Genomic DNA, 21620 nt, shown 5'->3' with positions numbered 1-21620 from the left:
AATCATCTTCTAAATCCGGCTTGCGGACGGTCTGGGAATCAGCATGTTTTTACCTGAGTACAATGTGTCCTTTTATTTAAAATGCATCTCTGGGTTATTTGTGGGGCCTGCCTGGTGTTTTTACATGAGTAGAATGTGTGCTTTTATTTAAAATGCATCTCTGGGTTATTTGTGGAGCATAGGAATTTGTTTATCCCCCCCCCCCAAATATAGTCCGGGGTCTGAGGGAGAGTGGACTGGCCCCCTGCTGAAAAAGTTTGCTGACCCCTGTCAGTAACACCCACTCAGTCGCTTCTAGGATTTAACTTTCTCCCAGGGACTCAAAGGTGGGTTGCTCTCCCTAGCTAACCCCACTCAGATAGTTCAAACCCTAACTGCCCACACTGACAGTTACTACCCACTCAGGTAGCCAAAGACCCCCCATCATCCCACGTAGAAAGTCCCTCTCCCCATCTAGCCAATCCCCTATCTCTAACCAAGGCAGCCCTTATCTGACTGTTAAACTGTCAACAGCTCACTTAAATTCCAGTCCTCTCTTCTGATTGGCTGTTGGTCTGACCAGGACACACTGGTTGTCGGGTTAAGAAGAGGCTGACTCAGGGTGTGTCCATCACCTACCCAAATAAAAATACGGATGTGGACAATCCCAGCCCCTACCTCATATTCCTCACATTTTTGTGGCTACTGCCATTCTCCCACACAATGCCCTGGAATAACATTAGGGCTTCATCTGCCTTACTACTTCTATTTCTACTACTACTACTACTACTACTACTACTACTACTACTACTACTATACTACATTTAAAGCAGCTTCATACAAACTTAAAAAGTCATGGCCTCCCCCAAAGAATTCTGGGAGCTGTAGTTTGTTAAGGGTTCTGAGAGTTGCTAGGAGATCCTTATTCCCCTCACAGAACTACAATTCCCAGAGTTCTCTAGGAAAGCGGATTGATTGTAAAACCACTCTGTGTCTACACAGTCAGAAGTTCTCTCTCTGTTTCTGAATTGACACACTTTACATTTCAGAATGAAGTTTGATCTCAGAGAAACATAGGAAGGTGCCTTATTCCAAATCAAACCTTGGGTCAGCTACCTCATTGTTGCCTATGGCACTGACTGACATCAGTGGCTCTTTAGGGTTTCAGGTGGAATTTCCTCCACAGCCCTACTTGGAAGTGTTTGGAATTTGACTCAGGCTCTATTGCATACAAAACGATGCCTTGCCGCTGAGCAAGAGCCCTTCCCCAACTGTTTGGCTGATGGAAAGTGCACTACGTTGCCATATGTTCAAGACCATTCCCAGTCAAATCCTCTTGGAAAGTCCCCAAAGCAGGCCAGGCCAGCTGTTACCTGCCCCTAACTCATAGCAGTCATCTCCCAATAAAACTTAACTTATCTGACTGGCTTCCTTACATAGCTCTGGTAGATCCCTTGCTATAATTGACATTTTAATTATAATTTTGATATTAAAATATACTTTAATAGCCCTCAAGATAAAAACAACAACAACCTAGTACTGTGGGGTTATGGAACAGAAATGGGAGGAATATACTGAGGTATTTATGTAAGGTGTGATGGGTAGCGAAAGGAAAGTCATCTGCTTAAAGAGCGGGAAAGTGCAGAAAAGCTTTATAGTCTGTTTATTACCTTAGCAGACATTTAGAGTGTTTGCACACAGCAGTTTAAAGGTGGTTCAAGGCATCCCATGAATGCACTTTTTTTTTGTATCATCTACACCAGTGTTTCCCAACCTTTTTTGGGCAAAGGCACACTTGTTTCATGAAAAAAATCTCGAGGCACACCACCATGACAGATGGGGAAAGGTCACTTTTTACTTATGTAAAAAAAAAATAAAAAAATAGTAACAGCATAGAAGGTAATGGTTAGGCTAGCATCCCTCTTCCAAATATGCTAGGTTTTTATTTGCAGGGACTGTTATACATGGGAAAGCATTCAGCACTGTCATTCTCCCATCTGCCATCTGAATTGGTACTATTCTGGGTCAACTTACTCTGCTGCATGTGTAGATGAAAATGGCACCAAGTGTGGGGGAGGGGGCAGAACAGGTTTCAGATACAGGATATTAAGCATACACGTACTTCAGACTGAACTGGTTGCTTGCTTTGCAAGTTTTCATTTCCCAAATGACTGCCTTGGCAAGCGCAATACCTACCAGGCTCAACGCCGGTCTCGCGCTGCCGCTTCCCGCGCTCTCAAGGACCCGGGAGGAGGAAGGCGTGAAGGGAATCCCGAAGGCGCGAAAACCTCGCGCATGCGCAGGCCTTCCGCCTGCGACAGCCCAGTAGGCCGGCCGAAGCGAGCGGCGATGGGATGTGGGAGGGAGCTCGCTCGCTGCCCCGCGTGTGCCTATGTGGGGCACGTTACAGCCCCGTGACATCAGCGCCACGCAGGCAGCCAGGCAGGCAGACGGCAAGAGCCCCGCGCTGGGCGGCCTCTCCTCGCCGCCGCCGCCCCGCCTCTCGCCGCCCCGCCTCTCGCCGCCCGACTTGCCCGCCTCCCTCCAGGCAACATCTCGCGGCACACCAGGCAACGTCTCGCGGCACACTAGTGTGCCGCGGAACACCGGTTGGGAAACACTGATCTACACAATGTCATCCTTATCCAAGTAGCAGCTTGCACTCCCCTCCCATTTAATTTGGAATATGGGGATTATGGTTCATAGGGGTGAGCCCAATTGCCCCACCATGGATGTCCCTGGGCACAATTTCATTTAAGCCATGAACAAAGCTAGGGGCAGAAAGCTAGTTGTGGCACACACTCCATGGTACCAGCATCTGACAGCTGAAACAGCCGTCTCACTTTGTCAAATGGCTGGGCCGTCCCTGAAAAAGCCCACAGCACCCTCATGAGTGTATAGGAGCACTATATCTGTGCAAAGTTTGGCAGCATATAATCATTTATTTAATTAACTGATTCGATTTCTCTCCATCATATATGATCTCAGGGAGGATTGCAATGTAAAATCACAGTACAGCTAAAACAACATATAGGCAATGTGAAGCTTGTAAAAGGGCACCATACTTGAATTATTTCAATTTCTGATCTCCAGGGGGAAAGGGGATGACAGACAAGCATTTCCCAACCTTGTTCTTCCAGGCCCCTCTTAACAATCTCATTGCCATCTATTTCCTAGCTTCTTTGCTGCTTCCTGCACTCCTGTTCTCATCACGTCCTCTTTGGACTTTCTTTACATTTCCCCTTCATTTTGTTTGCTCCATGATGTCACCACAGTGCAATGCAGCCAATGGCAAGGGAGGTCTCTTAGAGAGAGACACATAAAAAGCCCGCTTCTGATGGCCTCAGATTTGAAGCATTGCTTTTAAAAGTATCTATATATTTAGCTGGCTGCGCATCCTTTGACATCTCCAAAGGTAGCAAAGATAGGTGCTGATAGGTGGTGTACTTGTGATATGAAAATCAACATGAAAGTAAAGGTGGCAACTATAGTCCTGGCCAAAAACCAGAGTCTTACATTATGGAATAGATGGAAACAAATAATTGCAGCAGACAAGCTTTTAAAAGCCTGACACCACATTGCACTTTGCATGATAGTTCCTTTGAAACTTAAAACTGGATGTGCCTGTGTATGTTGTACAGTGCCTTCCCTTGAGTGGCTGTTTTAACTGGCATCTCACGAGCAAAGGGTCTTTAACCTGGAGGTATTAAAGCATAAAACTGAAGAATAAATTGCACTTTCATTGGGCATCATTAAAAGAAAAACCTCGTAAATCTACTTCCCTTCATTACATATCCTTTCCTCTTCAAAATGGATTAATGTCTTCACCAGAGAGCAGAAACTAGGAACAAGCCACTTCGTTGCTATAGCAACATGGGCTACAAGCTAATGCATCCTTCCTCTGTTGGAAGCACCTTTTGATAAAATTCCGCACACTAGCCAGATGCTCTCTGGATGTTCTGTGCTACAGCTGAAGAATGGCACGTTGTATGCTTTTGGGTGTGACTAAGTTTTATCAATTCCATTGGTGGAAGATTCCAAGAGCAGCTCAGTTCCTCCTTCCTCCTCTAAATTAGTAGGGGGTTCAATCTCATGGGAATTATTATTATTACTGGTTGGTGCAATCTTAGATTACGTTTGGTATTAACCTCATAGCATTAGGCTGCCGATGCTGCAACATGGACTTTTTATGTATGCCAGGGACTGAAAGGAACAATACAGTGGTACCTCAGATTAAGAACTTAATTCATTCTGGAGGTCTGTTCTTAACCTGAAACTGTTCTTAACCTGAGATACCACTTTAGCTAATGGGGCCTCCTCCTGCTGCCGCCGCACGATTTTTGTTCTCATCCTGAAGCAAAGTTCTTAGCCCAAGGTAATATTTCTGGGTTAGCGGAGTCTGTAACCTGAAGCGTCTGTAACCCGAAGTACCACTGTAATTGCTAATAGTGTGGGAGAGTAGAAGAAGAAGAAGAAGAAGAGTTTGGATTTGATATCCCGCCTTTCACTCCCTTTAAGGAGTCTCAAAGCGGCTAACATTCTCCTTTCCCTTCCTCCCCCACAACAAACACTCTGTGAGGTGAGTGGGGCTGAGAGACTTCAAAGAAGTATGACTGGCCCGAGGTCACCCAGCAGCTGCATGTGGAGGAGCGGAGACGCGAACCCGGTTACCCAGATTACGTGACTACCGCTCTTAACCACTACACCACACTGGCTCTCAGAGTATACTTGTGTTTTGAATGTGCAGGCCTAGATTGAGGTGTGAGTGTGTTAGTGGGCTTGGAATTGGTGTGGATATTGAGCCAACAGAATTTTGTATTATGGATTCCCCCCACCCTGTTTTATATACTGTGCGAGGGTGAGAGCCAATGCATTGTGAGCAGACTGAGTAGCACAATAGGCATTTCCTCCTCCAGCCCCCAACACATCCCCAAATCTGCTCCAAAAGGTATGGGGGGACCACTTGGAACAGATTCTGATACATGTGTTTGATGTTTGGAGACTGGAGGGGAGAACCCAGAAGTTATCTTGTGGTAGTGGAGCGCCTTTTGTACAAGTGGATGGATGTAATTGGATCTCACCCTCTGTTATTTGGTGCTGTGGTCTGCTTGTCCTTGTAAACTACTTTGCAATCTTTTCCAATTAAAAATACTTGAAACAACAGCAGCTTTTCTTGACACGATGAATGGGAGATATGTTGGTTCAGATTTGTCTGCCTTCTACCTTACTTTGCCTCATGGCAGCCTCTTAAATTCTAAGCCACCAGTTGGCTGAACTGGATTGGCACTGCAATCCTAAACACATCGACTTATTAGGAAGACCCATGTCCTGTATGGTAAAATTTACTTCCAGTCTGGATTATTTAGGATTACATCCTGCCATGGGATCAAAGTCTTCCAGAATCCAGAGCCATGGCAACATAAAATGATCTTAATACAGTTCAAAGCATTTTATAGTTAATGCTAGTTCTATTTTAGCGTGGGGGGTGGGCGGTCCTAGTCTCCTCATACGAATTGGGGTCTTCAGGATTCCTCACAGCAAAAGAAGGATCTATCTCTTTGACCTCAGATGCTTGAGGCAACTTATTTGGAGATTTCTTCTTTTGGAAATGTTTTATCATGCCATTTGGGTGTTGTTCACACACCAGGGCAAAATGCCAGAATCCTGCTTGCTTCTTGCAAGGCCTTTTGAAATGTTTGGCCTAGTCACTGCGAAGCGTGTGTTTTTTCCATTATTATATGAGGATGTTTATTCCAAGCAGAAGCTTTGCTCTTTTCATGGTGATGGTGCTGCAATTTCGTGTGAAACGAACAAAATGAAAAGGATTGCAAGTACTATTATGTTTGCCCTGAAGTCAAGTGCCTGGATTTGTACAAAAGGCTTTGAAGTGTTCACTTGCATAATTATTGATTCGTAAACATGGTGTTTGTTATAGAAAAGGCTGAAAACAGCCACTGGATACCAATTGCAGTGGCAGAATGTTATCCTTTCAGGTGCTTTAAAAGCAAAAGTGTGTTTGCCTCTTTTGTGGCTGCATGAAGACTGACTGACCGAGATCTCTTGGAAATAACCCTTAGTATACTGAGTAAGATTTATCTACATTATGTATGCTCTTTCAGAACCTGAAGGGACCTCCAGTGTGGCTAAAAAAATAAGCACGGTAAAAACAAAACAAAACAGAATACAAAACTGTGGACAACCAGGGTAGCCAGTGGTTTAAAGTGTTGGTGCAAAAGAAAAATATAGGACAAGAATTCACTAGGTGCCAAGATCCAGGTTTGGGGCAAGTACTCTTTGGTGAAAGAACCTCAGCGGAGATTTTAAGGCACAAAATATGCAGCAAAGCTTGGAAATATAGGCTGTTTGACCTTTAAAATATGCCCTTCCAAGTTTCCCTCCTACCCCGGCATAGGAAAAGACTACACTTTTGATAAGTTAGAAATTGATTTATTTACAAATTCTTCAAAGGTCTGGTTCATGTGCTTTTCCATTCATCAGTCAGTAATACATAGCTTAGTTACTAAGTGGCAAAAGTTCCTAGATTAATCAAGAGTGGCTTGTGAGAGCCATGCGGTTGAGCTGGAGCAACCAGCAGAAACCTCTTCCCACGCTGAGTTTCTCAGGTAGACTGGGGGGTGGGCAGGCAGTAGGCTTGATTACTTATTTCCTTCCAAGGAAAGTGACATAGCTAAGCCTGGCAGGACAGCTTACTCTATGGTATTAACCCCCTCATGCATTAATTAGACTTAAGCAAGTTGGTTATATGAGGCTGGTTATCCCACATAAAGAACCCTAAGAACAGAGATCAGAAGGGACCTTGGCATTGTCCAGCCACACTCAAGACTGACCAGGTCACCTGGTCACAAGTCTTCCCCACAATAGCAAGCTGTTGTGTGTTTCTATTTAAACTGTAGTCATTATTTCTAATTCTGCATCTTTCTATATAAATTAGCACATGCAGATTTTATGTAAAATGACTTTCTCTTTTGTTTTCCTTTTGTGTTCCTTCATTTTAGGCAATGTGTAAATAGCCACTCTAGGCAATACTGAATCTTAAATGGTATCAAAAACAATATTAAAATATCAAATGTAACCCCCCCCCCCATATTAGACATGTGAACATATGTAATGATGAACAACATATTCCCACATGGATTAAAACACGCATCCTCGACTCTTTCGGGGCTTCTTTCTATGTCTCTTAATTAAACCAGATTTACAGTAGCATACAACCACTTTGTCCATGTCTCATTTATCAGTACAATCATTTTAATGGACCCAAAGCAATAGGAAAATCCATTTAATTGGATTGGTATTCTATCATTTTAATATGACAGCCACAATTACTTCCAACACTCAATTGGGGTAATTTTGGGTGCAATTACTGTCACTCACAATTAGCCATATTAAAACTGCCAGCAAAATGTAAGCAAATATTTCATGCATTTTGCCCTCTCGTTACAGCTCTGCAGATAAGGAAAGGCCCACTCCTAATCCTGCTTTCAGTACTTTATGTACAATCGCTCACAAAAATTAGCAGGACGCCATCTCCTAAGGCTGGCAGCGTGGGAGAATCAGCGGTACCTGACCTTTCCTGAATGGCCAGGTAATGTGAAAAGACTGGGGCCCATGGTATATACGGTTGTAGATCAAGCTTGACAACTCTGCTGTCTTTACAGTCCCTGGCAAAGTACAAAGGTGGGAGGATTATTTTGTCCTCGGTGGCCATCATTCATGACTGACAGGCTGTGTTGAGTTTGGTGAATACTGAATTTGACACATCTAACCAGGGGGTCATAGAATCATAGAAGTGTAGACCTGGAAGGGTTGTCTCCTCTGCCCATCAGCCAACTGCAGCACCCATCATTCAGAGACTACTTCCAAATATTTTCTTGCATTGGACTGTCACAAATCTAAGTGAAGACCAAGGACTTGGAGAATTGGTTTGTCTTAGATGGAAACATTACGAGCAGCTTGACCAATCCATTGTCTCCTTCGACACACGGTTTGGCAACTTGGGAAGCACGCCAGTCTGCCAGCAGATGGCACTTACTTACCACTTAACTGCATTATATCTGAAGGGTCCCTAACTTCCAAACTCACCAGGTGAGGAAAATCAAAATTACTACCTTCCCTCTGCTTGCATTTGTGTCCAAAAGCTGCACAGGGAAGCAGCGGCTCCAAGTTTAGTTCCACACATGAATATTTCTGGCATCATTTTGCACTTGTACACTCTGTCACTGTTAACTCTGCGAGACAAAAGGAAGGCACTCCCCCTTCAGTTAACGGAAACACCACTGAGTGGGGGTCTCCAGAATAAGGGCCATCCGAGTCAAAGAAGAGAAGAAAAATATCCACAATGAGCAGTGGGAGTGAAGCACTTTTAATGCTGAGTCATCTCTGGTTTGCTCTGGGAAAGAAGCGAGGACTCTTCCTCTTTTACAGCCCCTCACACGCAGAGGCCTTCCCACAGCAGGGTACAAACTGAGCTAAATCCCAGGTCGACATCACAGTCTAACACCACATATTTCAATGTAATTTATTGACCTGGCTGGAATGTGGTTGAGTTGCTGTTGTTCTCTGTGCGCCTTAAGCATTTCGAATGAGGTGGGGATTTTCTGCCACAAGTTAGAACTTGTGGAGATTTCAAAGGGAGGGGATGGAAATTAAGTTGGGAAGGAGGGAGAGGAGTTCTTCCAACTCCACAGCTCTAGTACTCATTTAATTATGAAAAGATAATTGGGGGGGGGGCAGGTGGATTTGATCTGAAGGGGTCAATCTCCTTGCATCTTAAAAGGATCCTTCAGGAAGGATAGGCTTCCACAGTGCACCTAACATGCTCCCAGCGCAATTTCTGTTCTTATTTTCAGGTTGCAAGAGTAGTTCGCTTGCTTCCCTTTAGCTATCCCCTCCCCAGGCCCCATCCGGCAAGAACGATACTTGTGAGGTGCCCTCCAAGGCCAGGAATGTTTTCCGGCACTACAAGTACAAATGCAACATCCACACATTGTCATTTGGAAAGGAAGAAGCCATGGCGGCGGGCCATTTCTCCTGTTTTCCGGCATGCCCTCTTCCCATGTAGATGCCACAAGTGGATGTCCTCAGGTGGACATACTACTCTACTGATCTAGAACACTGTATCTACTTCTTAAGTGCCACTGAAAGACACTCTGATCCCAACAAACCCTCCCTGTGTGTGCAGGTTATCACAGATGGCCAGCCTGAAAGTGACTTCGAAACAGAAAGTTAGGGGAGGAATGAGGACTGGGGCCTTTTTTTGATGTGGCACCCTCCTTACGGAAAGCCCTCTCTAGGGAAAGTTGTCTGGGCCCATGCAATCCCCAATCTTAGGGAAAGTGGTTCGTTGTCTCTAGGAACAGAGGCAAAATGTCTCTGAATACCAGATGTTGAGTAGCAACAGTAGGAGAAGACCACTGTCTTCACTTCCAGATTGTGGGCCTTCTGTAGGGTTCAGGTTACCCATTGCAGGTTACACAGTGCTGGACTGGACAGGAGTTTGGTCTAATCCAAGAGGGTTCTTCTTACATTCTAATAATTATGAGATGCTGCATTTTATGAGTTCAGGAATGGATGTACAGTGGTACCTCGGGTTAAGAACTTAATTCCTTCTGGAGGTCCGTTCTTAACCTGAAACTGTTCTTAACCTGAGGTACCACTTTAGCTAATGGGGCCTCCTGCTGCTACTGCCATACGAATTCTGTTCTCATCCTGAAGCAAAGTTCTTAACCCGAGGTACTATTTCTGGGTTAGCGGAGTCTGTAACCTGAAGCATCTGTAACCCGAGGTACCACTGTACCTTGTATTCAGCAGGAATCTTCTGTGCCAAAAAAATTTTTTTGGGGGGGGGGGTCCTGTAAATTCTTTTTTTTAATAATAATTTTTATTAGTTTCCAATTACAATCCAATAATAGCCTCATTACTGTGCCTCATAAATGTTTGTTGAAAACAAAATTAACACCACTTTACTTGTTTTTAACTTTTTATGAAGTTATTGTTTGGTTTGGTTTTTATACTGCTGTAAACTGCTGTGACAGTTTTATGATACAGCTGCCTATAAATATTTTTTTCTAAATAAATACTAGAATTTGACATACCTTTGTGAACCATCGTGAGACTAAGAAAATACATTCCATGGCCTTTACTGTTACCAAGTAGGCCCCCATCAACAGACTAAACACAGGCAAGAAAAAACTACATTTGAGCTTTGTTTTCTAAATCAATACAATTTCTCAAATTTATTTTAAAGAATTACTTCTAATATATCTTTTTCACAGAAGGAGGGTATAGGGAATGCTCTCATTCCATCTGTAAACACTGAAATACAGATCTGGGAAACAAGGGAAGAGACACAAAAAAGTGCATTTTACAAAATTATCAACTAAAATATATTTTACATGTATTACATTTCAATTTAAATTCTACTGACTGCATTTTCAGTTTCAAAAATATTTCCATATCTAATAGATTAAAAAAGCATGAAATATTTTCATTTCAGATAAGACATTTCAAATCATTTACATGCTGCCCGCAAAACAGCATAAAACAACCACACAAGTCTTTAAACAATATTTCTTGGCCTGAAGTAGATTCTGACAATATCAGAAGCACGGAAGGGTTAGGGGTTCTCCTCTCCAGATAGGGGGCTTCTAGCCCACCCCCGAACCTGGGCAGATATACAATTTCTTTCCATTTGTACAATTGTGTGAGTTTGTTTTCTTTGTTCCTGCCTGGAGAGGAGGCAGGACGAAGGAGGAGGAGGAAGCAGTAGCAGACATCAGATTTTTCAGGAAATGAGTCTGGTCTCTCAGTTTTCCCAAAAGCTCTTTCTTCAGGGCAGTAGCACCCTGAACATGAGTCTCGAATCAAAAGCTGTGAGGATTCCCTTCACTATACCATGAACAACACTACTATTTCCCCCCTCCCTGGAAAAAGAGGATACCTAGCAACGTGGTTTCTTTCCCCCACCCCCAATTACAGGGGCGGAGAAAGGAACCCCAAATCTGATTCTGCATAGATCAGACTACTCAACTCCACACACACACACACACACACACACACACACACACACTTTCCCCATATCATTCTGGGAACATTCCCTATTCCAGTCATTCTCTTTCCCCTACAATTCCCTCTTCAACCAGGCAAATGGAAGAACAGGCAGCAACTACGGAACCCACAGTATTGCTCCCAAACCACCCCAGCATACCTCTAAACTGAAAAGAGTGATGCCAGCCCTACCCTTCCTTCCATCCAATCTGAGCCTCCCTCATGGTCAGGCTCTCGCGCCTGCTTGAGGGAAATATCACATGGAAACTTCTGTTCCATTCCTGTGCTATAACAAGGTGTGCTTTGTAGCACTGGCAACTCCCAAGAGCCCCCCGACGTGCCCAAGCAATGGTTACGGGGGGAAATAAAGCCATTACTTTGGCACTAGCCAGCTTGGATCAGCCACAGATTCTTGCTCGGAATTAGGGTGGGGATTTCCCCCGTAACGGCAGGGAGCAAATCCTTTCCCTACTAAAACACAGTAGGAATCGTCTCCTCGTGACCTTGAGGTATAACCAACCATCTCTTGCTTTGACCTTCTCAACCTCTCTCTCTCTCTCCTCCCCATCACTTTCCCATCTTTGGTATGATGAGCAAAATCTGCAGATCTCCACTCGTGCTCATGGCACAAGGAACTGAACATGGCAGGGCTACTTCCTCTGGGCCAGGCAGGCAGAGAGAGCCCAGGTGGCGAGACTCCATTCCAGCCTGCGGGCAAGTACTACTTCTACTTGAAAAAAGACGACAATATTAAAGCCGTAGGAACGTTTCTATCATCGTATAACACTAGTTCAGTTCAGTTCAGAACACTCCCTCCCCCAACACACACACACCCAAAAAGCAACCCCCACAGGTCCCTCGTTCGGGTGAGCGACTCTGGCCATCAGCAAGCACATCAACTGATCCAGTGTTAATTCTCATTCTTTAGAATTAGTGCAATCTACAAATGGAATCCCAGCTTTGTGTGACCGGTTCAGCGGGCTCTTCGTATGCTGTCCTTTGGTTTGCTTTTAGAATTAACTGAAATAGCTTCGTGTTAAAGCCAAAACTAAAGTAGTTTTTTCTTTCTTTCTAACACCTATACGTGTAAGGCAAGAGGCAGAAGTATCCGTAGGAATCAGGTAGCAAGTTTTTTTTTCTCTCTCTCCAAAATGCAAACCTCTCATTGGTCAGTTCCTTTTGGGAGCCAAAGAGTCTCGCCTTGGTGGGCATGCTCAGATGTCAGTGTTAAGAGGAGATTTTGGGGTGGGGGGGTGGGGAGGTGTTTGGGAGAGGAGAGAGGTAGGCAGGCAAAAGCAGACCAGGCTGGTCAAGTTAGGATGCCTGTTTCGAAAAGAATGCAGTTCAAGCGGTACAACGTCCTTGCTAACTCTGGCTTTGAAGCCCTCCCCGAGTACGCTGGAGTGTGCAAATCCAGGTTCTACAAGGGCTGGAAATAAGAGCAAAGAAAATGGAATCGGGATGGGAAAGAATATCCACTATTTCAACCAGCAGAAGGGATGCCTCTCCAAACATCTGGAGGGAAGGTATCGGTTTTGTAGCAGCTGTCAATTAAGCTCTGGGAGCTGTTCAGGTGCTTGCCCACTTCTGAAGCAGTGATCCTTAAGGTTGGACCCTGTTTTCTCTCATACGTGTGTGTGTGTGTGTGTGTGTGTGTGCGTGCGTGTGTGTATTAAATCTACGCAGCTTTTCATAACGGTCTGAAGTAATCCTATTGCATCTTTCCCACTTCCTGCTTTGGAGCTGAAGCTCAAAGCCAGTCAGGAAAGCAAACAACAGACTGGACAACCCCAGAAAGCAAGTGTGGTCCTCCTCCCCTTACCAAATCAAAACATGTTCAGCATGTGGCAAGGGCACGCAGCACGTAAACGTCTCCCAAACAGGGGTGCTTCTCCAACCTCAAGTATGACACTGATCAGAAGGATCTCTGCCTCAGCCTTCATATCGAGGACGCGAGATCAAGGGCCCACGGCAGCTCAGCTCTCTTCTGCACTCGTTCCCCTTCTGTATGCTCTAACCATCCCCACCAAGACTGGCTCTGGATTCAGTTTATACTGGCTTTTATCCCCTGGACCACCCCGCCCTTTCCCCTCCCCCCTCCCTCCCTCCCCCCTTATAAGATGCTCATTGTACATATATATATATAGATATAGATTTACAGAAGCAAGTACCTATATCTATATACACACACACACATTTCTCTATAGATATATATTTCCATTTATGCTCTTTATATGAAGTGCTGTGCTTTGAACATCTGCCTCGGCAGGAAATCGGCTCCCCAAACGCAGAGGATAGAGTGCTTGGGCATCCCCTCCTGTGCCCGAGGGCAGGGCTCCACCACAGCACGTGCCGGCAAGGAGGTCAGGCTGCCCTCGGCTCTCCAGCCGCCGCCACTTGTCAACCCCACGGAGCTGCAGAGCTCGGCTACTGCGGATTCTTCAAGATGCGCCCATGCCGGAAGTCGTAGACATGGCGGCAGAGGAAAACCAACTCGGGGTCAGTGTCCTCTGGCACCTTGCGATGGGCAGGGGTGGAATACTCTTCCGACGGAGGAACCATCACGGCTTTCTTGCCCGGGATCCCCTCCACTCGACGCTTCGCCAAGGCACAAAATCTGCACAGTAAAAAAAGAATAATACCAAATTTTTAGTATTATTAAATTGCTATAGAACAGAATAAATGTCTAGTTGAGCCTCTCTAAAGGGCAAGGGCAAGCAAAACCAAGACTCTGGCGTTGGTTATAGTGATCTTCCCATTTTGAATCTGTCAGAAAAATGAGAGGAGGGCCATGAAGGACCATGATAAGACCTCAGAGAAAACACATGGAAGAAATGTATAGTAATGTGGCCCTACTGACTGCTCTGCTCCACCCCAGCCATGTTGAAATCCAAAGAAAAACTCCCCACATGTTCTGTTGACAAGGGTGACTGGGGGGTGGGATTCACTCGCTTACAACTGAAAACACAGCAATCGGATTGTGGATGATCAGTGGAAGTTTCTCTCTGCTCTTGCACTGTTGAATCCTTATCATTTGCATGCTGAGTTTGTATAAGCATAGACTGGATTACTGCAGTGCACATTATGTGGGGCTGCCCTTGGAAGCTCCAATTGGAGCAGACTGTGGCAGCCAGACTGCTCATGGGGGCACCTGCCCATCTACTACTGAGCCAGGTTCAAGGTCCTGGTATTAATTTACAAGGCCCCGAACACCTGAGGTCCTAGGTAGCTTAGGGACACTTGAACACTTCTCTTCCAGCTCAATCACTGAAATCATCAGCAGAAGCATTGCTAGTTGTTTCCCAAGTTCGCAAGGCTCATTTAACAACAAGAAGTAACTGAGCCGTTGGTGTCATGGACCGAGTCTTGTTGAAAACTCTGCAAACAGATTCAGCAGACGCCTTCTGTTTCAATATTTTAACCCCACTAGGGTTATGCTGGCAATTAAGAATATATATTTCCACAATAGTTAGCTTATTTCTCAATTAAGATTTTTTTATATGTGGCTTTTGGTATGGTTTTATGTAGATATTGTTGTAAGCTGCTCTGATACTATTTATGAATCATGGTATAGAAATAATTTATATGAATAAATAAAATGAATAAACAAACGAACCAGTTTTAACCCAATCTGATTCTTAAAAATTACGCAGTGGTACCTTGGTTCTTGAACTTAATCCATTCCAGGAATCCATTCAACTCCCAAAACGGTTCAGCTTCCAAGGCGAGGCTTCCGATTGGCTGCAGGAGCTTCCTGCACTCAACTGGAAGCCGCGTCAGATGTTTGGCTTCCGAAAAATGTTCGCAAACCGGAACACTCACTTTGCTAAGTTTGTGGTGTTCGGGAGCCGATTTGTTCGGGAGCCAAGCCGTACGACTACCAAGGTACTGCCTTTTCACAAAGAAATGCACAAGGCAGTCTTGTTTGTTAAATAAAAAAAACAACAGTCAAATTATTTAAACAGGAGCTTCTTTTAAAAGGGCTAGGGAAGATATAGGCGGTTTGGTTTATAGGTGGGGATGGAGCTCTCAATTCCGCCCTACTGCACAGCTTAATCATAAGGACTGGCCACTTCTTTATCTTACATGGCCCCACGGACTAGATAGGCGAGGATTGCCTTGAACTTCAAAACTATTTTATAACAATGAAATACTTTAGGAAACCAACAGCTCACGACTACAAAATTATACAGAAGACTGCTCCCTATAGTCCAGACAAACGTCCTTTAATAATGCACAGGAGCTTAGATACACTTAGCAAACATTAAATGTTCCTTCTAAAAAGGATTCAAATTTCTCTACTGGGGGAAGAGAGATTCTCATGCCTTAAACTGTATTTAATGTTAGTGGGGTGTGGTATTTCGATTAAGACTGCGGATTATAAAACAGCACTCTTCCATTTTTTAAACAAGCTTTTAACAATTCTCCCCCCAACCCCAGTTTTACTGAGAGAGGAATGAGTTGGCAGGTGGGTGGTGAGTGGACAGTTTTTTGTTTAAACTAAAACAGGAAAGAGGCCAAAGTTGTAATACTCTTTTCTCCTAGACATACCAAGAATAACCAACTGAAAATGGATTGAGATGCCCAGACAAGCATGATTAATGCCAAGGCAGAGAGAGAAGGAACACACCCATCAGCAAATGCAGCAAAGCAAAGCGTGGAAAGTGCCTTTCTGGAACTCTGAGACAACAGCAAAAGCAAGGTAAGAGCACCACCTACCTGCAGTATTCTGCAAAGGTCAGGACATAGCACTTCTCCTCGATACAGGCAACACTGTTTTCATCCTGATGTCGGGATGCAAAGATCTCATTCTGCAAGAGAGCACACAGTTGGAACCGTAGAAATGCATAGCAAAACTTCATGCGCAGGGGAGGCAGTTGTCCTGTGCATACTTTTGTCTCTGGCCTGCTAAGACATCATGCCTGCATGTTTCTCTGCCAGCCACTTTGAACGTAGGCTGTGAGGCAACTTCTCATGGGACACATATGAGGTGTTGTTCCAAGTAGAACCTATGAGCTGTCGTCTTTTTAGACCAGCCTTTGCAAACCTGGTGTCCATCAGATGTTTGGAACCCAAAGTCACCACCTGGAGAGCACCAGTTTGGTGAAGGTAGTTTTAGATTATATAAGGCATTCGCTGTTGAGATTCTCCTTTAACTTTCTGGGAGCTAAACTGCCCAATCTTAACGTATGGGTACTAAGGAGCAAGTCCAATTAAAATTAATCTCTTGATCCCATGTCTCACAGGGTCACACCAATCTACCTGATCACATGCAGGGGGAGGATGCTCCAGACCAAGTGTGACAGGAAGTCCTCCTGGCTGGAGTAACCTCCACCTGTGTGTCCAGTCAGGGCAAACAGGAAATGTTGTACTTGACTGCTTATGTTACATTCCATAGGTCTCTCTCTCTCTCTCTCTCTCTCTCTCTCTCTCTCTCTCTCTCTCCTTGTAGAGTCTTGTGACCTTTGAAGATGTGGCCGTGTATTTCACAGAAAGCCAGGGTGCCCTGGTCTGGACCAAAGGATTTTGTATAAAGATGTCATGATGGAGAATTATGGGAACGTGGCCTCTTTTGGTAAGGAACTTGACGTTCTGTAAGAACTTGAAGGATGGGTATCGCCTCTCCATCACTGGACAAATAAGGAGTCTGTATTAATTTAGATTTCTTCAGTAATTCCTTCCCCCTCTTCCTAACTTATTACACCTGGGTGAGTTGCATGATATACTTAAAAAGGTAAAGGGACCCCTGACCATTAGGTCCAGTCATGGCCGACTCTGGGGTTGCGGCGCTCATCTCGCTTTATTGGCCGAGGGAGCCGGCGTTTGTCCGCAGACAGCTTCCAGGTCATGTGGCCAGCAGGACTGTGCACAGGATTACAGCCTTCATTTAATCTCAACAGCCACAAGGCTTCTAAGCCTTACTAAAATTCTATCATTTAAATGATTCACGTGAAGGTTGCTGGCATCTGATTGTCCTGATAGACAATGGAGGTCTTCACCTCTGGGGGTGAAGTCAAACAGCTGTATTAGCAGCACCAAAGTGACCTCCCTGGGGCACAAACCTGGGCAGTGTTTATGGAGGTCCAGGGCTGCCCAGACAACAAGACCCACCCCCCTTTATGGCCTCACTAATACAGTCCAAAGGAAAGCAGAGAAGTACGTTTGGCACCAGCTTGGCTGCAGGAATTGCCGGAAGGAGGAGTACAAAGCGCTAATCATCTTGGAGGCTTCACTCCCAGATTTATGTGGGGTTTACTCAGCCTTTTCTTCTACTCAAGATACCACCCAAGGCAGTGGAGGTATATTGCCAGAAATAGGTAGAATAACTTGTGAAGAATTATACTCCCTAGAGTAAATGTAATTTTTCATGTTATTTTGCAGCCAGTAAGAAAACCACTATGTTGCAAAATAGTTTTTATAAATGATACCATAGAGTGCTTTTTGACCCTTATGCTTTGCTTCTCCCTTTTGAGAAAATGTTAACTGGAATCCATTTTAACAGCACTGCTACTCTGCAAGCTTTGGGGCTTGGATATTAATGTTTATATTTTACATGGAACTGTTAACTAAGACAGAACTGTCGGCTCAGAGACATTCAAGTGCATTTTAAAAGGTTGCACTGCCTTTCCAATCACTGCAGAAGTTGGACCAATATACAAGATTCTTCTTCTTTCTGTTTCTGGAACCAGCTTGTCAACTCTTCAAATCAGATGCCTCCCTTATCCTCACAAACTCCTCCTTTCTTTCCCACACAATTTTAAAGTATTCTTTTAACTTGAAAGGCAAGCAATAGCATACTCTTTCCCCCTGTGTCATTCTAGAACAGATATGAAGCAATCAGGAGTGGCTGAATCATCCTGTCAGCAGGGCAACATAGCTAGAACTAGTTTGATAAAAGGAATTCTAGGGTGTTGCGTTTTTTTGGTGCTGAAGAAACAAGGAGAGCATTTTTGTTTTTGCTGCTGCTCAAAAAAGTGCAATTGACCTATTAAACTGTGGGGAAGATGATCAAACCTTCCATAACAAACACCTTTGTATTTATTGTACAATAAAAGAATTGCCTGCGAAGGGAGAAATGCAACAGGTGCAGATCTTTAAAATCTAGTATTTAAAAACGTCTCTCTAAATACAGCCGTACCTAGGTTTCCAAACAGAATGCATTCTGGGGGTACGTTTGACTCCCAAACTGTTCGAAAACCAAGGCGTGGCTTCTGGTTGGCTGCAGAAGCTGCGCCGGATGTTTAGCTTCCAAAAATTGTTTGAAAACCGGAACACTTTTTATTTATTTATTCCTTTTTTGGCTATGTATATGGAACTCAATAAAAAGAATTTAAAAAAAAGAAAAAGAAAAAGAAAACCGGAACACTCAATTCCAGTTTTCGATCGTTTGTGAGCTGAAACGTACGAGTTCCAAGGCGTTTGGCAACCAAGGTACAACCGTACAGGTAACTCACAACTTATGCACATTTAACTTGCATGCATTCAAAAAGGGGAAAGATTTTCACAGAGGTAACGGCACACTTCCAAAGCAACAACAAGTTGACTGTAAAATCATGACTGTTCTGAATGAGGCAGTAGAGGGATGATTTTACACCGGAACTCAGATTACTTGCCAATTTATGAGATTATTAAAAGGTAAAGGTAAAGGTACCCCTGCCCGTACGGGCCAGTCTTGACAGACTCTGGGGTTGTGCGCCCATCTCACTTAAGAGGCCGGGGGCCAGCGCTGTCCGGAGACACTTCCGGGTCACGTGGCCAGCATGACATCGCTGCTCTGGCGAGCCAGAGCCGCACACGGAAACGCCGTTTACCTTCCCACTAGTAAGCGGTCCCTATTTATCTACTTGCACCCGGGAGTGCTTTCGAACTGCTAGGTTGGCAGGCGCTGGGACCGAACAACGGGAGCGCACCCTGCTGCGGGGATTCGAACCGCCGACCTTTCGATCGGCAAGCCCTAGGTGCTGAGGCTTTTACCCACAGCGCCACCCGCGTCCCAGATTATTAGATTATTATGATTATATTATGAGATTATTAGAAGATTCCAAATGTTTTGAAATAGGCAGCACCTGTTAATCACTCTCCCTTCTCCCTGCAAGAAAATGACGACACAATGATCCCCACCTGATCATACAAACCACCACACGGGACACACTCAACTCACCTGATGCATGCTAGGATTGCGGCCTCCCTGAGTGTGCTCTGGTCTGTAGTACCACAGGAGGCTCATCATCAGCTCCCCTGGAAGCAGACAAGGTAGGTTTTCAAAGAAATCTCGCACATCAGCAGGAGCACAGACATAGCAAAAGAAGGAGAGCTCCCAGCATTCCCTCGACTATAAGGTGAGCCTGACTTCATGGCAGAAATAAGAGTTGTGCATACTCATACATTTCTGCACCACTCTGGAATCGTCTCAGGAAGGCTCATTAAGAAATATTTAAGTAAGTTATGTGACACTCCCCACTTGAAAAAAGTTGTGCGTGTCTTCACCCACAAAATTAACAGTCATGGAAGCAGTTAATTATTTGCCCGGGATTGAATGACTTGTTCTAGTCAGCTCAGTCTTTACACTGCAGCTTTGGGTCAGCCTGTTTAGACTTCCTTCCGGCTGCTCAGATTGTCTCACGAGCGACAACCAACAGCTTCTACAAACAGGGTGGTGGTTCTGCCGTTTCAAAGCAAGGCAACATGGTTGTGGGTTGAAGCTTTATCTGAGCAATGCTCTTCAACCTTGACTTCCCATATGGATTGGACTACAGCTCCCATGATCCCTGACCATTGAGCTAAGCTGGGAGGGCAAGATAGGAGCTAAAGTCCAACATCATCAGGGAACCAGAGGCTGAACTAAAACTGGATTAGAGAGCTCTAGAATTCCAAACCGCTTTCTCAGCCACACAAAGCCTCAGCTGTAGGCACTCTGGGACAATTGCACAGCATTCTTCTTTAGGAAGCCAAAAGGTTTGGATGCTCCTCGTACCCTTTTTACTATTGGCGTTTGGAATGTAACTTTTTATTTTTTGAAATTTTTTTTGTTAAGTTTTCAAGAATAAATAAATAAATACGTAAGCAGCGGGTGCTGATACAATTGCATCACGCTATTATACTACCCTCAAATAACTAATTGAAACAAAACTAATTCCTTTCCTCCTCCAACCAACAGCCCTTTGGTTCAAAGTGTCATAAGAATGTCCTGTTACTCCTCAACAGGCAAGTGTGGCAAAGAAATGTGAAGCAAAACATGTGCCAAAATATAGTAAATCTACCAAAATAGCACTTTACTTTAAGATACCCTCATATGTTGTGAAGGAACAGATAAATCCTTAGTTTTATTATTTACAAAGGTGGTAAAATCCCATCACTCTCCCACAAAGTAATCTTTATTTGCTCGTCCCCCAACTGCTTCCCATGTATATGTAAGTTTCCCCACTAAAGTTAATGCCATTCAACTTTTAAGTCTTGAGTCATCTTCAGCAAATGAAGAAACTTCACCTCAAAACCCAACCACCCCTTGGGAGAAACCACCTTGCTCCCACACAGTACTTTTGCTTTTTGCTCCCACCTTTTTGTTCCCACGGCATGATCCTAGCTGCTAGAAGACGGATTACAAAGCAGGCAGAAACCAGAGTTTGACGCTATTTCCCAGAATGCAAACTATAAAGAACATTAGTCTAATTAGTGGCTTCTGAGATTCTGGCTGTTGAAAGAATCACATGGCAGCAGGTGTTGCTCAGATGTTATGATCAGTAGAGAGACAGTGCAACTGTTTGGAGGGTGCACATTCCCCAAGTATGTGGCTTGAGGCAAGAGCCAGAATTTGCAGTTAGAATTAAGAGCAGTAAGAGAAAAGGCATTCCTGTACTTCCCCCCTTGTTGTTGTTGTTGCTGCTCGCAAGGGAAGGGAAATGAAGGGAATAAGGTTTTTCACTTCACTTCACACACTCTTGGCTGACCTGGCCAAGAGAAGGAAGCCTGCAGGAATGGGGGTTGGGGGGCAAGCTATGAAGGGATGGGGGAAGAGGGGGGTGCAAAGGGAAGACTGGCAATGGGGCAGCAGCCCCTAGTACAAAATAATTAAATAGGTTTTCTCGCCTGTCTCTGCAACAGAGAGGGCCACCAGCCAGATGCAATTCCCTGAAATGGGATGGATGCACTTGTGTCCCACATAGGATGCAATTCAGGGATGACCAACTGATTGCCTTGAATATGGGAGTTGCAGAAGACCTGGCCACGGAGGCTGAAGAACTCCCCGAGCACTAAATAAGAGGCTCTTTCTGTGATAATTACAGAAGCCTCTGAAGTGTTCTCCCATTCAGTACAAAGGGATGAGGAGAGTTATAGTTCGGCATGATCCGGAGAGCCAAAGGTTCCCCACACCTGATGTAAGGTTTCCAGAGCATCACTGCCGTACGGTGCCTTTGTGGTCTGTCTTTAAAGACAGTTCAGAAACTTCCAACTGTTTCAAAAGACAGGTGCCCAGGAACTGGCACCACTTCTATTGCTCCAGTTACACTGCCAGTGCTACTATATTTCTAAGCCAAATTTAAATGTCTCTTGTTGGCCTTTAAAGCCCTGAACAG

General features: G+C 44.6%; 1 protein-coding gene across 1 annotated transcript in view; it reads right to left on the bottom strand.

Annotated features, from left to right (window-relative positions):
* Nucleotides 1–10203: 10203 nt before the first annotated feature.
* The window catches only part of BAHD1 (bromo adjacent homology domain containing 1), a 68224-nt gene continuing 56807 nt past the window's right edge, over nucleotides 10204–21620 (bottom strand). The window contains exons 5-7 of the mRNA XM_028722640.2: nucleotides 19208–19284; nucleotides 15766–15857; nucleotides 10204–13663 (exon numbers count right to left, since the gene is read on the bottom strand). Coding sequence (XP_028578473.2) covers nucleotides 13474–13663; nucleotides 15766–15857; nucleotides 19208–19284 — 359 coding nt within the window. The 3' untranslated portion in view covers nucleotides 10204–13473. The remainder of the gene's footprint in view (nucleotides 13664–15765; nucleotides 15858–19207; nucleotides 19285–21620) is intronic.

Source organism: Podarcis muralis, chromosome 1 (genome assembly GCF_964188315.1).
Source record: "Podarcis muralis chromosome 1, rPodMur119.hap1.1, whole genome shotgun sequence".
NCBI classification, from domain to species: Eukaryota; Metazoa; Chordata; class Lepidosauria; order Squamata; family Lacertidae; genus Podarcis; species Podarcis muralis.
Note: the sequence above shows the minus strand (reverse complement) of the source record. Positions and strands in the feature narration are given on the sequence as shown.